The 19,830-nt window shown below is 37.8% G+C and overlaps 1 protein-coding gene, 1 long non-coding RNA gene and 1 pseudogene across 8 annotated transcripts in view; 2 read left to right on the forward strand and 1 right to left on the reverse strand.

Moving 5' to 3' along the window:
* STXBP5L (syntaxin binding protein 5L) overlaps positions 1 to 19,830 on the forward strand; it is a 221,634-nt gene that overhangs the window by 168,291 nt on the left and 33,513 nt on the right. For 4 of the 7 annotated variants that reach the window (XM_070406280.1, XM_070406286.1, XM_070406283.1 and 1 more), the window contains one exon: positions 4,492 to 4,542. The exons of the other annotated variants lie outside the window; for them this stretch is intronic. In XM_070406280.1, coding sequence (XP_070262381.1) covers positions 4,492 to 4,542 — 51 coding nt within the window. The remainder of the gene's footprint in view (positions 1 to 4,491; positions 4,543 to 19,830) is intronic. 7 annotated transcript variants of the gene reach the window in all.
* Positions 1 to 19,830, reverse strand: part of LOC139003884 (uncharacterized) — a 101,889-nt gene that overhangs the window by 58,840 nt on the left and 23,219 nt on the right. The window lies entirely within an intron of this gene.
* LOC139004436 (actin-related protein 2/3 complex subunit 1A pseudogene) lies at positions 9,128 to 9,792 on the forward strand (annotated as a pseudogene).

Below are 19,830 nucleotides of genomic sequence, written 5' to 3' on the forward strand. Positions count from 1 at the left end.
TATATTTTTTAAAAAACTGATTCCAAGCTTTGAATTAGAAACATTGAACCTAGCTCTTTACATTTGATATTTTAACCTATTCAGGATCACTCAGTTCCTAACATTTTGATTCAAATACAGAACCATGAATCTGTCTGAGACTTACTGAAGCCAATACAAAAATCCCTCTGTTGAACTAGGCTGCACTATCTATCCATTGACTTTGAACTGAATTACAAGTTAGGAAAAGGGCATATGAATATACAGGTGATTGACAGGGATGATAAAAACAAGATACATGAAGCCCCCTAGGCAAAACCCTGTTGTCACTATTTAGGGCTAAATATTCAAGATAGAGCTGAAGATCAAAGATAGGGTTGAACATATGACCTCATTCTGGCATAGTTATGGGAAGCCACCAGAATACTCTGCCTCATGACTAGAACAACCTGAGTTTAGGAGGCAGAAAATATAGGAGTGGAGATAAATAGTCCTGTAAAGTTTTGTAATCTGGTGCTATTGCAGGGCTCTGCCATTGCCTGATCTTTAGGCCTGAATTTATACATAAATATTAATATGCATTTTGCCATCAGCTGATTCTTTCACTCATTTGCATCATCCTTCATCTCTTATGCCATTCCTCCTAACAATTTCTAGGTAAGCCAGAAGGTGATAGATGTGATTAGGTAAGTGATTAACCGTATCTTTGGGGATGCTTTCCTTCAAACTTTTTTCTTTTTTTTAACTCAGATTTGAGATCTACTTATATAGAATAAATTTCACCTTTTTAGTGTACAGTTATGATTTTTCTTAATATTGCTTTTATTTTTAAAAATGTATGCAGCAACATGTTAAAGTAACAAGAAGAATTTCATGACAATTTGCCCAGAATCTAACAGGACTAGGATCATAAGAAATCAAACACTTCCTGCAGCTATATTCCCTGCCCCACAGCTGGATTACCTGTGGTACTATTTGTTGTGTTATTGCTTGTCAGCCAAGACAGGCAGTTTTTCAAAATGTGAAGGATTAAAGATACTATTCTATATGATGATACACAACATAATTTAAAGAGATCTTTTTATAGCAAAGGAGAGATTTTTAGAGTGTTATGAATCAAGTGTGGGATGTCATCATTCTTAAAAAGACAGTAGGTTCTTAGGAAGTACTGTTGTACAGAGTAAAGAACTAATACTATGTATAAGTGGAGGTTTTATCAAGTGTGCTGTGTTTAATCCTGTGACTCTATTTTAAGTAGGGCATGTTGCCCAGATAAGTCATTTTTATACCTAGATAAGTCATATAGAATACCATAGAATGACAATATTTTCTTGCCAACTAAGTTGATAATGAAAATAACAGCTAATATTGAATGGTTGATGTATACCACACCATGCTAAATACTTTACACACATTTCCTTACTTAAGGCTAATAAGATTCCTATGGAGTAAGGAATATTATTATCCCCCATTTTACAGAGGAAGAGAAACACAATCTTCCTGAGATTAAGTAACTACTAGACCAGGGTCACCCAGTTAGCAAATAGTTGAGTCACGATCTGAATCCAACTTATTTGTATTCTTTTTTTTTCTTTATTGATTAAAGTATTACATATGTGTCCTTATCCCACCATTCCCCCCACCATTCCTCCCCGCTCATGCCCTCACCCCCCTGGTGTCTGTGTCCATTGGTTAGGCTTATATGCATGCATACAAATCCTTTGGTTGATCTCCCCCTTACCCCCACCCTCCCCAGCCTTCCCACTGTAATTTGACAGTCTGTTCCATGCTTCTCTGCCTCTGTATCTATCTTTTTGTTCATCAGGTTATAATGTTCTTTATTATCCATAAATGAGTGAGATCATGTGGTGTTTTTCTTTCACTTCCTGGCTTATTTCACCTAGCATAATGCTCTCCAGTTCTATCCATGCTGCTGCAAATGGTAAGAATTCCTTCTTTTTTTATAGCAGCATAGTATTCCATTGTGTAGATGTACCATAGTTTTCTAATTCATTCATCTGTTGATGGGTATTTAAGCTGTTTCCATATCTTGGCTATTGTAAGTTGTGCTGCTATGAACATAGGGGTGCATATATCCTTTCTAACTGGTGTTTCTGTTTTCTTGAGATATATTCCTAGAAGTGGTGTTACTGGATCAAATGGCAGTTCCATTTTTAAATTTTTGAGGAAACGCCATACTATTTTCCACAATGGCTGCACCAGTCTGCATTTCCACCAGCAGTGAACAAAGGTTCCTTTTTTTCCACATCCTCACCAACACTTGTCATTTGTTGATTTGTTGATGATAGCCATTCTTACAGGTGTGAGATGGTACCTCATTGTCGTTTTGATTTGCATCTCTTGGATGATTAGTGACTTTGAGCATGTTTACATATGTCTCTTGGCCTTCTGTATGCCCTCTTTCAAAAAGTGTCTAATTAGGTCCTTTGCCCATTTTGTGATTAGGTTGTTTATCTTCCTTTTGTTGAGTTATATGAGTTTCCTGTAAATGCTGGAGATTAAACTCTTATTGGAGATAACATTGGCAAATATGTTTTCCCATGCAGTGGGCTTTCTTGTTGTTTTGTTGATGGTTTCTTTTGCTGTGCAGAAGCTTTTTATTTTGATGCAATTCCATTTGTTTATTTTCTCCTTAGTCTCTCTTGCCCTAGTATCTGTGTCTGTAAAGATATTCCTAAGACATATGTCTGCAATTTTGCTGCCTATGGAGTCTTGTAGGATTTTTATGGTTTCCTGTTTTACATTCAAGTCCTTTAGCCATTTTGAGTTTGTTTTTGTGTATGGTGTAAGTTGGTGGTCTAGTTTCATTTTTTGCATATTTGTGACCAAATTTCCCAGCACCATTTATTAAAGAGGCTGTTTTGATTCCATTGTATGCTCTTGACTCCTTTATCGAATATTAATTGAGTATAATGGTTTGGGTCAATTTCTGGGTCCTCTATTCTGTTCCATTGGTCTGTTCTTGTGCCAGTACCAGGCAGTTTTGAGAAACGTGGCTTGGTAATATAGTTTGATGTCTGGTATTGTGATCCCTCCAACTTTGTTCTTCTCTCTCAGGATAGCTGTGGCTATTCGGGGTCTTTTTTTACTCCAGATGAATTTTTGGAGAGTTTGTTCTAGATCTTTGAAATATGCCGTTGGTATTTTAATAGGTATTGCATTGAATCTATAGATTGCTTTAGGTAGTATTGACATTTTAATGATGTTGATTCTACCAATCCATGAACATGGTATTTTCTTCCATTTGTTTATGTCTTCCTCTATAGAGATAGACTTTTTATATGCGAACTAATATTCTTGGTTCTAAGTTGCAAATTGATGAAGTGATATTTTTCAAAGCTATATATCTAGGTTGTAACAATTCAGAAATTTGTGAGCCATGTTTTATGATTTTAGAGTATTCTTTCTACTATATTTCGCATCTTTATTTTAAAATACTTTCCTTGTTGTGAAAAATTACTTGGCCGGTGCAGCTTAGCAGTTGAGCATCAACCCATTAACCAGGAAGGCACGTGATACACAGTTAGGGTACTTGCCTGGGGTGTGGGTTCAATCCCCGGTAGGGGGTGTGCAGGAGGCAGCCAATTGATGTTTCTTTCTCATCAATGTTTCTATCTCTCTATCTCTCTCCCTTGCTCTAAATCAATAAAAGCATATTTTTTAAATTACTCATTAGAAAGTATAAATTAATTGATAGTAGCAATTTGAGTCTTAAATATTAATTGACAGAAAAGATTTCTAACATGATTTCTCCTAATGCATTTCTTTCTATGATAACATGCATCCCAGTTAAATATTTTTATGAGATGCCCAATGTAAAACTTTTATTAACAGATAAATAATGAGTAATGTTTTTCAATAAATTGCAGAAGTATTATTGGTTTATTCAAACATTTTCTGATAGTTTGATTTATAATAATTAAATTTATTTTCAAATTATTTTATTTTCAAGATTTTCTTATCTACTAACTTTAACAGTATAGTTTTCAATAGTGAAGTTATTTCACCTGCCATTGGCATGGTAAAGTTTCCTTGATTATCTCATACACATCTATAATAGAATTTTCTTTCTATTTCAAAAAAATGTTGACAAAGTTCATCAGTTTTTACCCTTATCATTATTTATGATATGACCTGATACCTTTATTGCAATACTTCTTTATCTACTAGATTTATCTAAAATTGTTTTGGGTTACTTCCCAATTAAATAAGAAATCACTCCTCATACATGTTAAAAGAAACTATGTAAAGATACACTTAAATATTTACTGTAATAACAATTACTTTTCTCATGTTTCTGTTTGCATATTAAATATTTACTACTGAATGGCAATGAACTAACACTTAACAATTTTTCTGCTTTCATACATGCTCACTAAAGTAATGATATTAGGATTTTAATAATTATATTGTAAGACATACTGTTCCCCCACACCCCTCTTTAATTTTATATAATTAACAACTGCCTTTTTCCTTTTTCTGTTGTTTCAGTTAAAGGATCAAGAAAGTTAAGTCTGCCAACAGATCTTAAGGCTGATCTTGGTACGGTAGGCAAAAGCCAACATTTTAAGTTCTCTTACATTCTTTTGGCTGAACATTTTTACCAACCAGTCCATGAATAACACAAGTTTCCTCGATGGCAGTATTTGATGTCTTTCCAAAAAAGCTTTCTAAAAATCACCATACAGTTCTGTTGGCAGCATTCAACATTTATTTAATAATCATTTTATAAAATTATGTTTTATAAATCATTACACACAAAGGTATATAATGTTTTGTTTTCTTTTTATCATTAAAACGTTTTTAACATTCAGTAGTCACGCATATGGGTCCTCTGTGGCTGTTACCATGTAAATTAGCATCATTTTTTTATGGAATTATTTTTCCTATTTTTATGTAAGTATCATTTAGAAGTAATGCTACTTTTAAAAAATCTGATATATATAAGAATGGAGGTTTGGTCATTTTTTTTTATTCTAGGGAAGTTATAGAAAATTCCATTCACTTTTAGTTTACTTTTTTGTGGTGGTCACAGCCTTATTCTTGATTCTAACTCTGAAATAAATAAGACTTTATTAAACAGGCCTTCATATATTTTTGTTTCAGAATTTCTATCTGCTTGTTCCAGCATGGCTTTTCTTTTTTGAAATGTAATTGAATTACCTCTTTATTCATCTCCTTTATTCTGACTTAAAACCATATCATTAAATCCGACTTAAAACCATACCATTAAATCCTACTAATGTCATGTTAAAATAACAAAAATATAATAATTGGTCTTTGCATTATTCTTGAGAATTTACAAAACTGTTTCACAGATGCTTTTAGTAAATGTTAGTTTGAAGATTTGAACCTAGATCACAAAACATGGTACCCAGAGTTTATGAAGCATAGATACATACTTCATTTCATTGTATTTAAATTAAATAACTGGTAGATAAATAGTTTATTCAATTTAAAACCTAATCACACAAATATCTTATATGAATTTGATTAAAATAGGTATTTTTTAAATGTAAAGCTTTGATATAGTAAACTTATTATCATTAGCTCAATATTAATTTGATAAATAAATTATGAAGTCAATTAGTATTTTACTAGTGTAATTGACATCAAAGGAAAAAAATATCAACATTATAGTTTCATTTGTTGACCTACCACGTGTCAGACACTATGCTGGTATGTGTATATTATCTGAGATAAGGTAGGTGATATTGTTCCCATTTTACAAATTAATAAGTTAAGGCTATGAAAAATTCATATTTGCCTATAGCCACACAACTAGTAGCAAAAGTGTATTTAAATCAAGTACATATCATGCAAAGCTTATAATCTTATAGCTACTTATCATTTTGTGTAGCATATACTGTGACACATGTCAATTGAAGACTATTTACAGAATGGTTAACACTTTTATCTAGAAAAATATGCATTCTGATATTCATATAATTTCCACAATCATAATTTTTTTTCTAAAATGTTGAAAAGAAAAAATAAAAAAGAAAGAAAATGTCCAACCCACTTTTTATAGTTTTAGAAATTGCAAAGAAATCTTAGCTATAATTCTAATCTGGAGGTCAGTTAGGCACGGTTGTTATTAATAAACCTACTAATAGACCATTTCTATCAATGTCTGTTTTTCCATGTCTTCAGTTACCTCCCTTCCTATTGCTTCATTCTCACTATTTTCATACATACTTAAAGCAAAGATCACTTATGAAAACTCAGATATATATAAAAGATAAAATAATCATGTGCTTGTTATTTTACTAAAGGATATTTTACACTTAAAGGGATTCATGATAAAATTTCATTAAATCTCTATTTCTAAATATGTAGTTAATGTAATTATATTTTTAAAACATGTTTCCCACAAACTTCTAGAATAAAAATTATAAGGCTTCTGAAAGAGGATGAATGTCTTCTGTATGTAAATTCTTCCAATGTAAAACCTTGATGTAAAATATACCTTGGGTTGCTGGTAATGTGCTATAGCAGGACATACAATAGTGTATAATCCATTAATGAAGGAGAAGATGTTTAAGACTCTTGCAGTAGGCCAAATGAGGGCCTGAAGCAGGATAACAGCAATGAAAATGAACAAGAGGATAAGAATTGCCATGGGAGACTTTACAACTGATAGAGCTGGGAACAGTGAGGGAAAAGGAGAAGCCAAAGATGACTTCAGAGTGTTGAGAATAGCTCTCATAGAGGATACCTGATTTGAGAGGAAAGGAAAATGAGTTTGAGTTGCTATAGGGACATCCATGTTACCCATTCAGTGAGCAATTAGAACTGTAGGGCTGCAGGGTAGGGGGGAATCTAAAGCCCAAATCCTATATAATAAAAGGGTAATATGCAAATTGACCCTAACAGCAGAACAACCAGAACTGCTGGACCAGTCACTATGAAGTGCACTGACCACCTCTTGGACCCTTTCCCTAGCCAGCAGGCTCCAATCGCCTGATGGCCACCTGTGGTGGGAGTAGGGCCAGTGAGCAGGTTGGAACAGCCAACCTCTCGGTCCTTTACCCCGGCTGTCAGGCACCAATCACCCAATGGTGAATGGGGAACCCAGGGTGGGTGGCAGTGGGGGGTGGGGCTGGCTCAGGGCAACTGGGGAAGATGGCCCTGATCGCAGGCCAGGCCTAGGGACCATACCTGTGCATGAATTTCATGCACCGGGCCTCTAGTTAATATAGTTAATATTCATCTACCTAAAGGCATTAGCGACTGTGTATATAAGCGGTTCACTAAAGACAAATGTTGATACTAATGTAACTTTTTTGTTTCAACAATCCTTAACAGGAATAATATAACAGTAACAATAAAATAATAGTAAAACAGTAAAAATCTCATGCATTGGTCACTTATGCATTCTATAAAATAACTAGAGGCCCCATGCATGAAATTCGTGCATGGGTAGGGTCTCTAGGCCTAGCCAGCAATCAGGGCTGATCAGGTTCCTCGCCTCCTGGCTCCACCGCTGCTGCTGGTCGCCCACCATGTCCCTGCCTCCCCGCCTCCCTGCCTGCGCACAGCTACCATGCTGTTCCCCACCTCCTCACCTCCACCTTCCCTCACTCCCTTAGTGCCCCGCCACCACCACCACTGCTCGCCTGCCATGTTCCATGCCACCCCCTGGTTGTCAGTGCATGTCATAGCAAGCGATTAAACTCCTGGTCTCCCGCTTGAACACCTGAGGGGACACTTTGCATATTAGCCTTTTATATATATATAGAGATTACCAGATTCATGAGAAATTGCCTTATAACTAACATTTTTATATTAATAATGAAAAGATAGTTTTTCACTAAACAAAAAATACAGACATTTCTCTTCCCTAATAAACTCGATTTTGAATAAAAAACAACACCTAAAAATAAATTAATTTTCTAGAATTCAAGCTTTGCTGGTATATTACATTATGAATATATTGTTATATACTAGTATGCATCATCAAATACTATAAATGAAACACAGGCCCCCATGAGGTTTGAAAAATAAAAATCTACTATAGGACAATGCCCAGTTAGTGAAAAGATGGATGGAGTAACACCATGGTCAAAGGACAGGTAGTGAGTATTTCAATAACACTGGCAAATATGATTATAAAACAGAAGGTAAACTTCAAATCCATAACAACATAGAATTAACAGTGTAATTTTAAAATTGAGAGATGGAGGCTAGCAAGTAGGTTAAAGTTGCCAATAAAAGATTTAGTGATTTTGTAGCTAAATTTGGAGGATAACTAGAGGTGAATTAAGAGAAAAGATAGCCCTAGGCCGTTTTTCTCAGTGGATAGAGTGTCGGCCTATGGCGTGAAGGGTTCCAGGTTTGATTCCAGTCAAGGTCACATGCCCAGGTTGCAAGCTCAATCCCCAGTAGGGGGCGTGCAGGAGGCAGCCAATCAATGATTCTCATCATTGATGTTTCTAGCTCTCCCTCTCCCTTCCTCTCTGAAATAAATAAAAATATATTATTAAAAAAAAGAGCAAAGACAAACAGAGGAAGAGGAAGTATACTAATTTTACCTTTTTGTTTTAGATTTAGCATACCTTCTTTTTTAAAATTCTTTATTTTTTAAAGTATTATATAAGTCTCCTTTTCCCCCCATTGACCTCTCCCTAGCTTCCCCCACCCCCCAGCACATGCCCTCACACCCCCCCACACACACTCTGTGTCCACTAGTTATGCTCATATGCATGCATACAAGTCTTTTGGTTGATCTCTTACCGCCCCCCCCCCCCCCCCCCCCCCCGCATTCCCTCATAGGTTGGACAGTCTGTTCGATGCTTCTATGACTCTGGTTCTATTTTTATTCATCAGTTTATGTTGTTTAATTTTACCTTTCATATGGTGAAAACAACTGATATTATGCATAGATAACAATTCAAGAAGTAATAAATTAAGAATGTATCTTAAAAGTAACTACTTGAAAAAATTAAAATACCCCAGAACCTCAAAAATTAGGCAAAGGATAAATACATATCAAATAAGTAAATAGAGACCATTAGTATAAGTGGCTACAGAAAGCATAAAAAAGGAAAAGGAGGAGAAATAATATATGGTAAAAGTTGCAGAATGGAACAGAGCCTATTCATGTGGATTGACCAGTCTTTAAATTCTCCGCTCTGAGCCTGTCTTGGCTGTCCTGACCCCAGCATTCTAACTCTGGAAAACACGAAGAATATTGTCCCTGCAACAGTTTTTACTAGAGCTAATCACTTGTCATGCTGGAAGAGGGATCATACTTCGATTGGCCTTAGCCACGAAGTCCACATCTATAAGATTGGGAGCCAGTGGGTGAAACCTGGTTAACTTCAGGAGCACAATGGATACATCACAGGTACTGACTAGGCTCTCCTGCACAATCCCATTATCCTCTGCAGGAATCAGAAAGATGTGTCTGGAAGCTAATCCTGGTGATCTTGAGATTTAATTATGCAGCTATTTTGTGAAGTGGTTTCCTCTTGAGAACAAATTTGTTGTGGATTCTGAAGCATAATTCATTTGATTGTTACTTGAGTATGAAAATGACAAGTGGGTAAGCAAGCACATTAAAAAGAAAATTTATTCAAAAATTTTCAGTTTCGATTGGCATCCCAACAATTTGTGCTGGCAACAGAATGGTGTGACTGCAACTGAAGAGTGCTTCTGTATGTATATATTAAAGAAGTGGATGAAAAGCCAACCAGTATGGCATGGAACAGCACAATGCCTTCTGGTTAGCTCATGGCAGAGTTTGGTGGCATCAGTAGCCTGGTTTTATTAATGGATAGAAAAGTCTAGATAGGAGATCAAAAAGAAATTAGAGGACATGAGTGACACTGAAAGCCAACTAGCCTTAAACGATATATATAGAGTACTCTTTACAACAATAGAATACAAATTATTCTCAAGTATACATGGAACACTCCAGGAAAGAACATATTTTAGGACACAAAACAAGTTTCAATAAATTTTAAAAGATTAAAATCATACAAAGGTTTCTCTCTAGTCACCATGGAATGAAAATAGAAATTAGAAGTAAACTGGAATATTCACAAAATTTAAAAATTAAACAGCACACTTTTTAAAAATATGTTTTTATTGATTTAGAGAGGAAGGAGAGAGAGAGAGAAAGAGAGAGAGAGAGAGAGAAACATCAATGAAAATATAAACACAAAATGATTAAAGGACTTAAATGTAAGACGGGAAACGATAAAAATCTTAGAAGACCCCATAGGCAGCAAAATATCAGACATGTTGTAGCAATATCTTTACCGATACAGCTCCTAGACCAATGGAAACTAAGGAGAAAATAAACAAATGGGACTACATCAAAATAAAAAGCTTCTGCACAGCAAAAGAAACCATCAACAAAACAACAAGAAAGCCCACTGCATGGGAGAACATATTTGCCAATGTTATCTCCAATAAGGGTTTAATCTCCAGCATTTACAGGGAACTCATACAACTTAACAAAAGGAAGATAACCCAATCAAAAAATGAGCAAAGGACCTAATTAGACACTTTTTGAAAGAGGACATACAGAAGGCCAAGAGGCATATGAAAACATACTCAAAGTCACTAATCATCTGAGAGATGCAAATCAAAATGACAATGAGGTACCATCTCACACCTGTCAGAATGGCTATCATCAACAAATGACAATTGCTGGCGAGCATGTGGAGAAAAAAAAACCCTCCTTCACTGCTGGTGGAAATGCAGACTGGTGCAGCCACAGTGGAAAACAGTATGGAGTTCCCTCAAAAAATTAAAAATGGAACTCCCATTTGACCCAGTAATCTCACTTCTAGACTATATCCCAAGAAACCAGAAATACCAATCAGAAAGGATATATGCACCCCTATATTCATAGCAGCACAATTTACAATAGCTAAGATTTGGAAACAGCCTAAGTGCCCATCAGCAGATGAGTGGATTAAAAAACAGTGGTATGAGAGAAACCAAGATGGCGGCATAGGTAAACACCAGAAATTGCTGCCTCTCACAACCACTTAAAAAATACAACTAAAAGACAAAACAGACATCATCCAGAACCACAGGAAGGCTGGCTGAGTGGAAATTCTACAACTTGAAGGAAAGAGAAAAGCACACTGAGACTCGGAGGAGGTGCGGAAGTAAAGTGCAGAGGTACGGAGGTGCACATGTAAAGGGCTGGCAACTGAGGACACGGTTGTCTTTTTCAATTGGGAGGGAGTCTCAAGCTCCCGACTGCTCTGAACTCCAGTTCTGGGCGAGACTCTGGGGACCCAGACTCATACGGGGAGAAACTGGACTGTCTGGCATTGGTCAGAACTTGAGGGCAGCTTTCTCTCAGAGGTACTTGAAGTGAATACCAGGACACTGAGACAAAGGGCCTCTTAGGGTAGGACTGAGGATCAGCCATAGCTGCTTGCTCCACCCTGTTGATCCCCCGAGACCCCGCCCCACCCAAGCTGTGTGCAGAGGCTTTTGTATATGAAAGGCCTGGCCCTTTGCAATCTGAAAATTACCTAACAAACTGCAGCTGGGTCAGAGAGACCCAGAACTTCCAAAAGAAGGCCCAAGGCCCCACAGCAGCTTGCATTGCTTCACAGTTGGGCCTCATCTGGGCACCTCCAAACCCCAAACAAAGAAGAGGAATCTGCAGATCTCTCCATAGCTCCTGCTGGGGAGCCTCAGGCAGAAGCTAAATTAGCACCTCCTTAGAGATCCAAGAGCCAGTGTACCCAGTGGTCAGAGTAGAACCATCCAGATTACAACTCCTCAGATCCATAAGGGACACACTCAGGGGGCAGGACTCAGAGAGCACCAAAGCCCCACTGAAGCAAGTCTTGCCCCATAAGGGTGTCTCCAGCTCAGAAGTTCTCCCACAGCAGACACAGCTGATTCTCACAGCCAATTGGCCTGGAGGTCAATTCCTCCCAGTGATACCAAAAACAATCAAGGCTTAACTACAACAAGACTGTGCACAAAGCCCACAAAAGGGTGCACCAAGAGTGTCCACCTCAGGTAATTGGGGAGGCTGAGCCACTGGGCCCTATAGGACACCTAGCACAGAAAGCCACTCTATCAACACAGGGAAGCAGCCAAAATGTGGAAACAAAGAAACAGGTCACAAATGACAGAAATGGAGGAAAGCAAACTACTGGATATAGAGTTCAAAACCACGGTTATAAGGTTTTTCAAGAATTTTCTAGAAACTGCCTATAAATTTAGTGAGACCCTCAAGAAATCTAGTGAGACCCTCGAGGTTATGAAAAAGGACCAACTAGAAATTAAGCATACACTGACTGAAATAAAGAGTATTATACAGAGTTCCAACAGCAGACTAGAGGATCGCAAGAATCAAGTCAAAGTTTTGAAATACGAAGAAGCAAAAAACACCCAACTGGAAAAGCAAAAAGAAAAAAGAATCCAAAAATATAAAGATAGTATAGGAGCCTCTGGGACAACTTCAAGAGTACCAACATCCGAATTATGAGGGTGCCAGTAGAAGAGAGAGAGCAAGATATTGAAAACCTATTTGAAGATATAATGACAGAAAACTTCCCCTACCTGGTGAAAGAAATAGACTTTCAAGTCCAGGAAATGCAGAGAACCCCAAACAAAAGGAATCCAAAAAGGACCACACCAAGACACATCATAATTAAAATGCCAAGAGCAAAAGACAAAGAGAGACTCTTAAAAGCAGCAAGAGAAAAACAGTCAGTTACCTACAAGGAAGTACCCATATGACTGTCAGCTGATTTCTCAACAGAACCTATGCTGGCCAGAAGGGAGTGGCAAGAAATATTCAAAGTGATGAATAGCAAGAACCTACAACCAAGATTACTTTACCCAGCAAAGCTATCATTCAGAATTGAAGGTCAGATAAAGAACTTCACAGATAAGAAAAAGCTAAAGGAGTTCATCATCACCAAACCAGTATTATATGAAATGCTGAAAGGCATCCTTTAAGAAGAGTAAGAAGAAGAAAAAGGTAAAGATACAAATTATGAACAGCAAATGCACATCTATCAACAAGAGAACCTAAAAATCAAGTGAATAAATAATCTGATGAACAGAATAAACTGGTGAATATAATAAAATCAGGGGCATAGAAAGGGTGTGGACTGACTATTCTTGGTGGGGGAAAGGGTATGGGGGGTGCGGGAAGAGACTGGACAAAAATCATACACCTATGGATGAGGCACCCAAATTGGAAAAGAAGTGAAACTATCTCTTTTGATAGATGGTATGATCCCATATATAGATAATCCCAAAGAATCTACAAAAAAAACTAGAACTAATATATGAATTAAGCAAAATTGTAGGGTATAAGATAAACACAAAATCAGTTATGTTTTTATACATCAAGAATGAAAGTTTTGAAAAATAATTTTTTATTCCATTTACAAGCCTTCAAAAGAATAAAATACCTAGAAATGAATTTAACCAAGGAGGTATAAAACTTCTACATTGAAAACTACAAATAATTGCTAAAAGAGATTAAGTAAGAGAAGACCTAAATAAATGCAAAAACATTACTTAGAAGATTTAATTTTGTTTAAATATAAATACCACCCAAAACAATCTAATAGATTCAGTGCAGTCCCTATTAAAATACCACTAGCCTTTTTTTTCTTCAGAATGAAAAAGCTTTTCCTAATATTTATATAGAAATGCCAAAGCAAGAATAGCAAAAATAATATTGAGAAAGGAGAAAGTTGGAAGACTTGTACTTCCCAATTTTAAAACTTCCTGCATAGCTGCAGTAATCAAAACAGTGTTGTACTGGCATAAAGATAAACATATAGACCAATGGAATAGAGTTGAAAGTCCAGAAATAAAACCATACATCTATGATGAATTGATTTTCAACTAATTGCCAAGACAACTCAGTGGGGGGAAAATACTGTCTTCAACAAATGGTACTGAAAAAACTAGAAATCCATGTGCAGGATCTATGACTTAAAGAGCTAAAAATCTCCAAAGAACAGTTATGGGGAAATTTCATGACCTTGAATTTGGCAATGGATTCTTAGATATGGCACCACAAACACAAGCACCAAAAGGGGAAAAAAATGGTAAGTTCGACCTCATCAAAATTAAAAACTTTGGCACAAAGGACATTTTTTAGAAAGTGAAATGACAAGTTACAGAGGAATTATTTGCAAATCATGTCTGACAAGGGTCTACTATCCACAAAGAATCCTTAAGGTTCCACAACAAACAACTTGATTCAGAAATATGAGAGCAGCAAAAACCAACACTGTCTCCCATTCCTTGAGTGAATAGCCAGTTACCTGGTGGCAGGTTGATTATATTGGGTCACTTTTATCATGGAAGGAGCAGTGTGTTGTTCTTACTAAACTAAACACTTATTCTGGATATGTATCTGCCTTTCCTGCATGGAACACTTCTGCCAGAACTACTATTCATGGACTTATGGGAATGCCTCTCCACTATGATGATATTTCACAAACCATGGCTTTTCATCAAGGAACATATTTCACAGCAAATGAAGTGTGGCAGTGGACCAATATTAATGTCATTCACTGGTCTTACCATGTTACCCACTGTTCTGATAAAAGTGGAGATTTATAGATCTTTTTGACTAATATTAGCATGGTTTATCTTTCTCTACTTCTTCAATTTTAATTGATGTATGAGTTTATACTTAAATTGAGTTTCTTCTAGACAACATATAGTTGGGTCTTGGTTTTTGATCCATCCTGATAATCTGTCTTTTAATTGGTGTACTTAGACAGTTGACATTTAAAGTAATCATATAGTTAGATTAATATCTAACATAGTTGTTACTGTTTTCTATTATTGCCCTCAGTCTTTATTCCTATTTTCTTCTTCCACTTTTTTTTTCTGTTTTTGTGGTTTGAATTAAGCATTTTACATGGTTCCTTTTCTCTACTTTCTTAGCATTTTAATTATACTTTTCTTTTTTAATTCTTTTTGTGGTTACCCTAGAGTTTACAATATACGTTACAACTGATTCAAGTTCAGTTTTGTATAATACTATTACTGCTTCATGGGTAGTATGAATACCTTATAATAACAAAGTATTTCTAATTCTACCCTCCTGTTCCTGTATCATTATTGTTTTATTCATTTCACTTATCCATAATGTTTTTTGGCAACTTAGTTTTGTTATGTAATTATTTCAAAATAGAAAGCAAAAATTATACTGTTCCTAAGAAATATTACTGTGTCCCAGAACAAAGCTCAAGAATGTTTAAAGAATAGAAAATAAATAGTACCTAATAACATAAAATTCATAATGTCTGCTACCCAGGCAAAGATACCATGTCAACCAGAAAATACATCCCATCATGAGAGAAAATACCAATTAATAGAAATTGACCCAGAGATGACAGACAGGATGAAATCCATAAAAGAAGCCAGTAAATAAACTATTATAAATATACTCCATATATCCAAAGAAATAGAGGAAAGCACAACATGTTAAGAAAAGACATGGAAGATAACAAAGACTCAAATCAACCTTCTAAAAATGAAAAAATGTATGAGATGAAATATACATTAGATGGGATTAACAGCATAATTGACACTGAAAAAATAAGCGTTACTGAAATCAAAGATGCACTACTATTCAAAATGAAAGGATGTAAAGGATCAAAATCAGTGAATAGAGAATTAGTGATCTATTTGTCCAACTTCAAGTTGCCTAATACACATGCAATAGGAGTCCCAGGAGAAAAAAGAAAAGATGGGACAGAAAAGATGTTTAAATAAGTAATGCTAAAAATGTTCCTAATTTGATGAACACTGCAAATCCACAGATCCAAGGAGCTCGATGAACTTCAAGCATAAGAAACATGAAGAAAATTATACCAAAGCACATAACTGAAATTATTTCTGAAAGTCAGAGAAAAAAAAAGATATATTAACATACAGCGAAACAAATGTAAGAGTAGCAGCAGATTTCTCAAAAAAAAAGCTAGATTACAGTTAAGAACTTTTTAAAAAATTTATTGATTTTATAGAGAGAGAGAGGAAGGAGAGAGAGAGAGAAAAAAACCCACCAGATTTATTGTTGCACTTGTTTATGCATCCACTGGTTGTTTCTTGTATGTGCTATGACTGGGGATCGAATCCACAACCGTGGCATACCAGGATGATGCTTTAACCAGCTGAGCTACCCAGCCAGGGCCTAATGGACGAACATTTTCAAAGTACTAAAAAAATTGTCAACTAGAATTCTATACTTGACAAAATATCATTGAAAAATGAAGGTGAAATAAATACTGTTACATACAAAAGCTGAAAGAGTATAGCTCTAGATAATCAACACTACAAAATAACATTATATGAAATTCTTCTAAACAAAGGAAAATAATACCAGAGGAAATTTTAGATTTATGCAGAGGAATAAAGAGCATTGGAAAATGATAAATGTGTGGATAAGTAAAAATTTTTTACTTAGTTTTAAAATCTCTTTAAGAGATAATAGATGACTGGAAACACCACCAAAATATATATCAGTGGGTGAATAGTTAAGCAAATATGGCATATCCATATGGTAGAAAACCTCAGCAATTAAAAGAAATGAGCTCTAGATACATATAACAACATGGTAGAAACCTCAAAGTAATCATGGTGAGTGAAAGAAGCCAGACAAAAACAAGCATTTTGTCAAACGGTATGCTTGCTTTTATATAAAATTCTATGAAATGCAAACAAATGTATAGTAACAGAAAATATATCAGAGCTTGTGAGTATAGAGGGCCAATGGGGAAAGGCAGGATGGGAGGGTTACACATAGGAATAAGGAAACTGGGGGAGGTGATAGATATGTTCATTATTTTTACTGTGATAACTTATAACAGATTAATGGTTAATTGCAGTTTATTGTTGTAATTATATATCAAACTGTGCTGAGGAATGTAATCCCATGTAATAAAAGCCTAATATGCAAATTGACCAAACAGCAGAACGACCAATGGAATGACCAGTTGCTATGATGCACACTGACCAGCAGGGGCAGACACTCAATGCAGGAGCTGCCCCCAGCCCACAGGCCCCAGGCCAGCCAAGGCAGGTGCCAGCAGGGGGCTCTCCCAATCGCCCTGCTGTTCGCCCTACAGAGGGAGGCGACCGGTGGTGGCAGCAGGGCAATTGGGGGATGGGGCCGGCGAGCAGGTGGCACCAGGTTGGCCAAGGCAGGTGCCAGTGGGGGCCCCCTAATTGCCCTGCCAGTGGCCCCACAGATCAGCCCTGATCGTCAGCCAGGCCTAGGGACCATAATCCATGCACGAATTTTGTGCATCGGGCCTCTAGTTTTCAAATAAGGATCTATCATCCAAGAACGAGAGGGAACAATGACTTTTTTAGATACCCCAGCAACAGTTTAACATCTATACATTGTTAACTTATATTTTAAGTGCTAGCCAATGCAATTAAATACAGGAAGGATATATTATGTATATGTATTCCAAAGAAAGTAATAACATTATTATACTTAGAGGGATAAAGTTTTATACCTGAATTCTCAAGAGAATCAACTGAATAATTAATAAAAATAGAGAATGATAATTTAGTGACATGGTTGGTTACAATATTCATACCCCAGAAGTAAAGACTTTTCTTAAAATAAACAAAAATCAACTTTAAAATTAGAATAATCTTATTTATAGTGATATGAAAAAAGATAAAAGTATTAAACTTCAATCTATAGATCTTTAGGAAATGATTTTACCCTCTATTGAAGAATAGGACCTGAATAAATAATAAAACATAGGTTATTTTATGGGTTTTGGACAGAAAGACTTGAAATTGATGTATATTTGACATTTCAATTTCACTGAAAATAACAGGAATTTTCCAGAGAAGTAAACAAAGTGATTTTAAAATTCACCTGAAAAATAAACATGTAAGAATAGCCATGAAATTTCTGAAAAAACTCATCATAAATCATGTCTACTCCCATCAGAAGTAAAATACAGTATAAAATTAATTTAAAGTGTGTTATATAACTACTAATAATTTTATTATTTGGGTATTGATGTATGAAAACTTCAATTAGTGTAACAAAATAGGAAATTCACAAAGAGACCCAAATGCATACAGAAATTTTGTAATTGTAAGTAATTAGCCTTTAAAATCAGTGGGATAAAGGCATAACATTCAATAAATTTTGGAACTAAGTAGGCATCTGAAATTAATCTCATTAAACTAAAATAACGTCTAGGTGATAAAAATATCTACACTAATAAAAGAGAAACATGGTAATTAGCGTACAACCGCTACTCTTTTCATTGGCTAATCAGTAAGTATATGCAAATTAACTGTCAGCCAAGATGGCAGCCGGCAGCCATGCACTGAAGCGAGCAGGGAGGTTTGCTTGCTTCAGTGACTGTGGACTCCAACGTTCCCCACCTAACTTGCTGGCCTCTCAGTTGCAACTCTAAGCAACTATGTACTGTGTTGCAAATAAGAAGCTAAACAAAACTCCAGGAACCCACTTTCATTCAGCCGGGCTTTAGCAACATTGTATCGATGTTTTCAGCAGCGAGGCCTCAGAGCTAAAGCTGGCCCAGAATAAAAAAAAACAAAAGAAAACAAGGAGCGGTTGGAAGCTTCAGTCACTCGCTTCAGGAAAACAGCCCTCAGCCCCTCACCCAGACTGGCCAGGCACCCCAGTGGGGACCCCCACCCTGATCCAGGACACCCTTCAGGGCAAACCAGCCAGCCCCCACCCATGCACCAGGCCTCTATTCTATATAGTAAAAGGGTAATATGCCTCCCGGCACCGGGATCAGTGGAGCAGTGAGGCTCCCGGCACCAGGATCAGCGTGACGGGGCAGCGCCCAAACCCCCTGATCGCCCTGCGGCTCTGTGTGTGACAGGGGAGAGCTCCCCAATCCCCTGATCGCACTGCGGCTCCGTGTATGACAGAGGGCAGGGCCACAACCTCCCTATCTGCCCTGCTCTGTGCCTGATAGGGGGGAGCTCCCCAATCCCCTGATTGCCCTGCGGCTCTGTGTTTGACAGGGTGCAGCGCACCAACCCCCTGATCGGCCCTGCTCTGTGTGTGATAGGGTACGGCGCCCCACCCCCCACCCCCCACCCCCCACGGGCCCTGCTCTGTGTGTGACAGGGTAGAGCCATAACCTCTCCATCAGCCCTGCCCTGAGTGTGACAGTGGTGGCACCCCAACCCCCTGATCGGCCCTGCTCTGTGGGTGATAGAGGGTGGCGCCCCAACCCCCCTCCATGGGCCTTGCTCTGTGTGTGACAGGGTAGAGCCATAACCTCCCCATTGGCCCTGCCCTGAGTGTGACAGGGTGCAGCACCCCAACCCCCTGATCCGCCCTGCTCTGTGTGTGACAGGGGGCGGTGCCCCAACTCCCCTATCGGCCCTACTCTGTGAGTGACAGCGGGGAGCTCCTCAACCCCCTGATCGGCCCTGCTCTGTGCGTGACAGGGGGCAGTGCCCCAACCCCCTGATTGGCCCTGCTCTGTGTGTGACAGGGGGTGGCGCCGCAACCTCCCCATCGACCCTGCCTTGAGTGTGACAGGGGGCGGTGCCCCAACCCCCCAATCAGCCCTACCCTGAGCGTGACTGAGGGTGGCATCGCAACCTCCCGATCCACCCTGCTCTGTGCATGACATGGGGCGGCGCCCCAATTCCCCAATCAGTCCTGCTCTGAGCCCGACCAGGGGCTGCACCTAGGGATTGGGCCTGCCCTCTGCCACCGGGAAGCAGGCCTAAGCCAGCAGGTTGTTATCTCCCGAGGGGTCCCAGACTGTGAGAGGGCACAGGCCGGGCTGGGGGGACCCCCCCCCCCCCCAGTGCACAAATTTTTGTGCACCGGGCCTCTAG

Source organism: Myotis yumanensis, unplaced genomic scaffold (genome assembly GCF_028538775.1).
Source record: "Myotis yumanensis isolate MYYU_CA2020_CCGP unplaced genomic scaffold, mMyoYum1.0.hap1 SCAF_2, whole genome shotgun sequence".
NCBI classification, from domain to species: Eukaryota; Metazoa; Chordata; class Mammalia; order Chiroptera; family Vespertilionidae; genus Myotis; species Myotis yumanensis.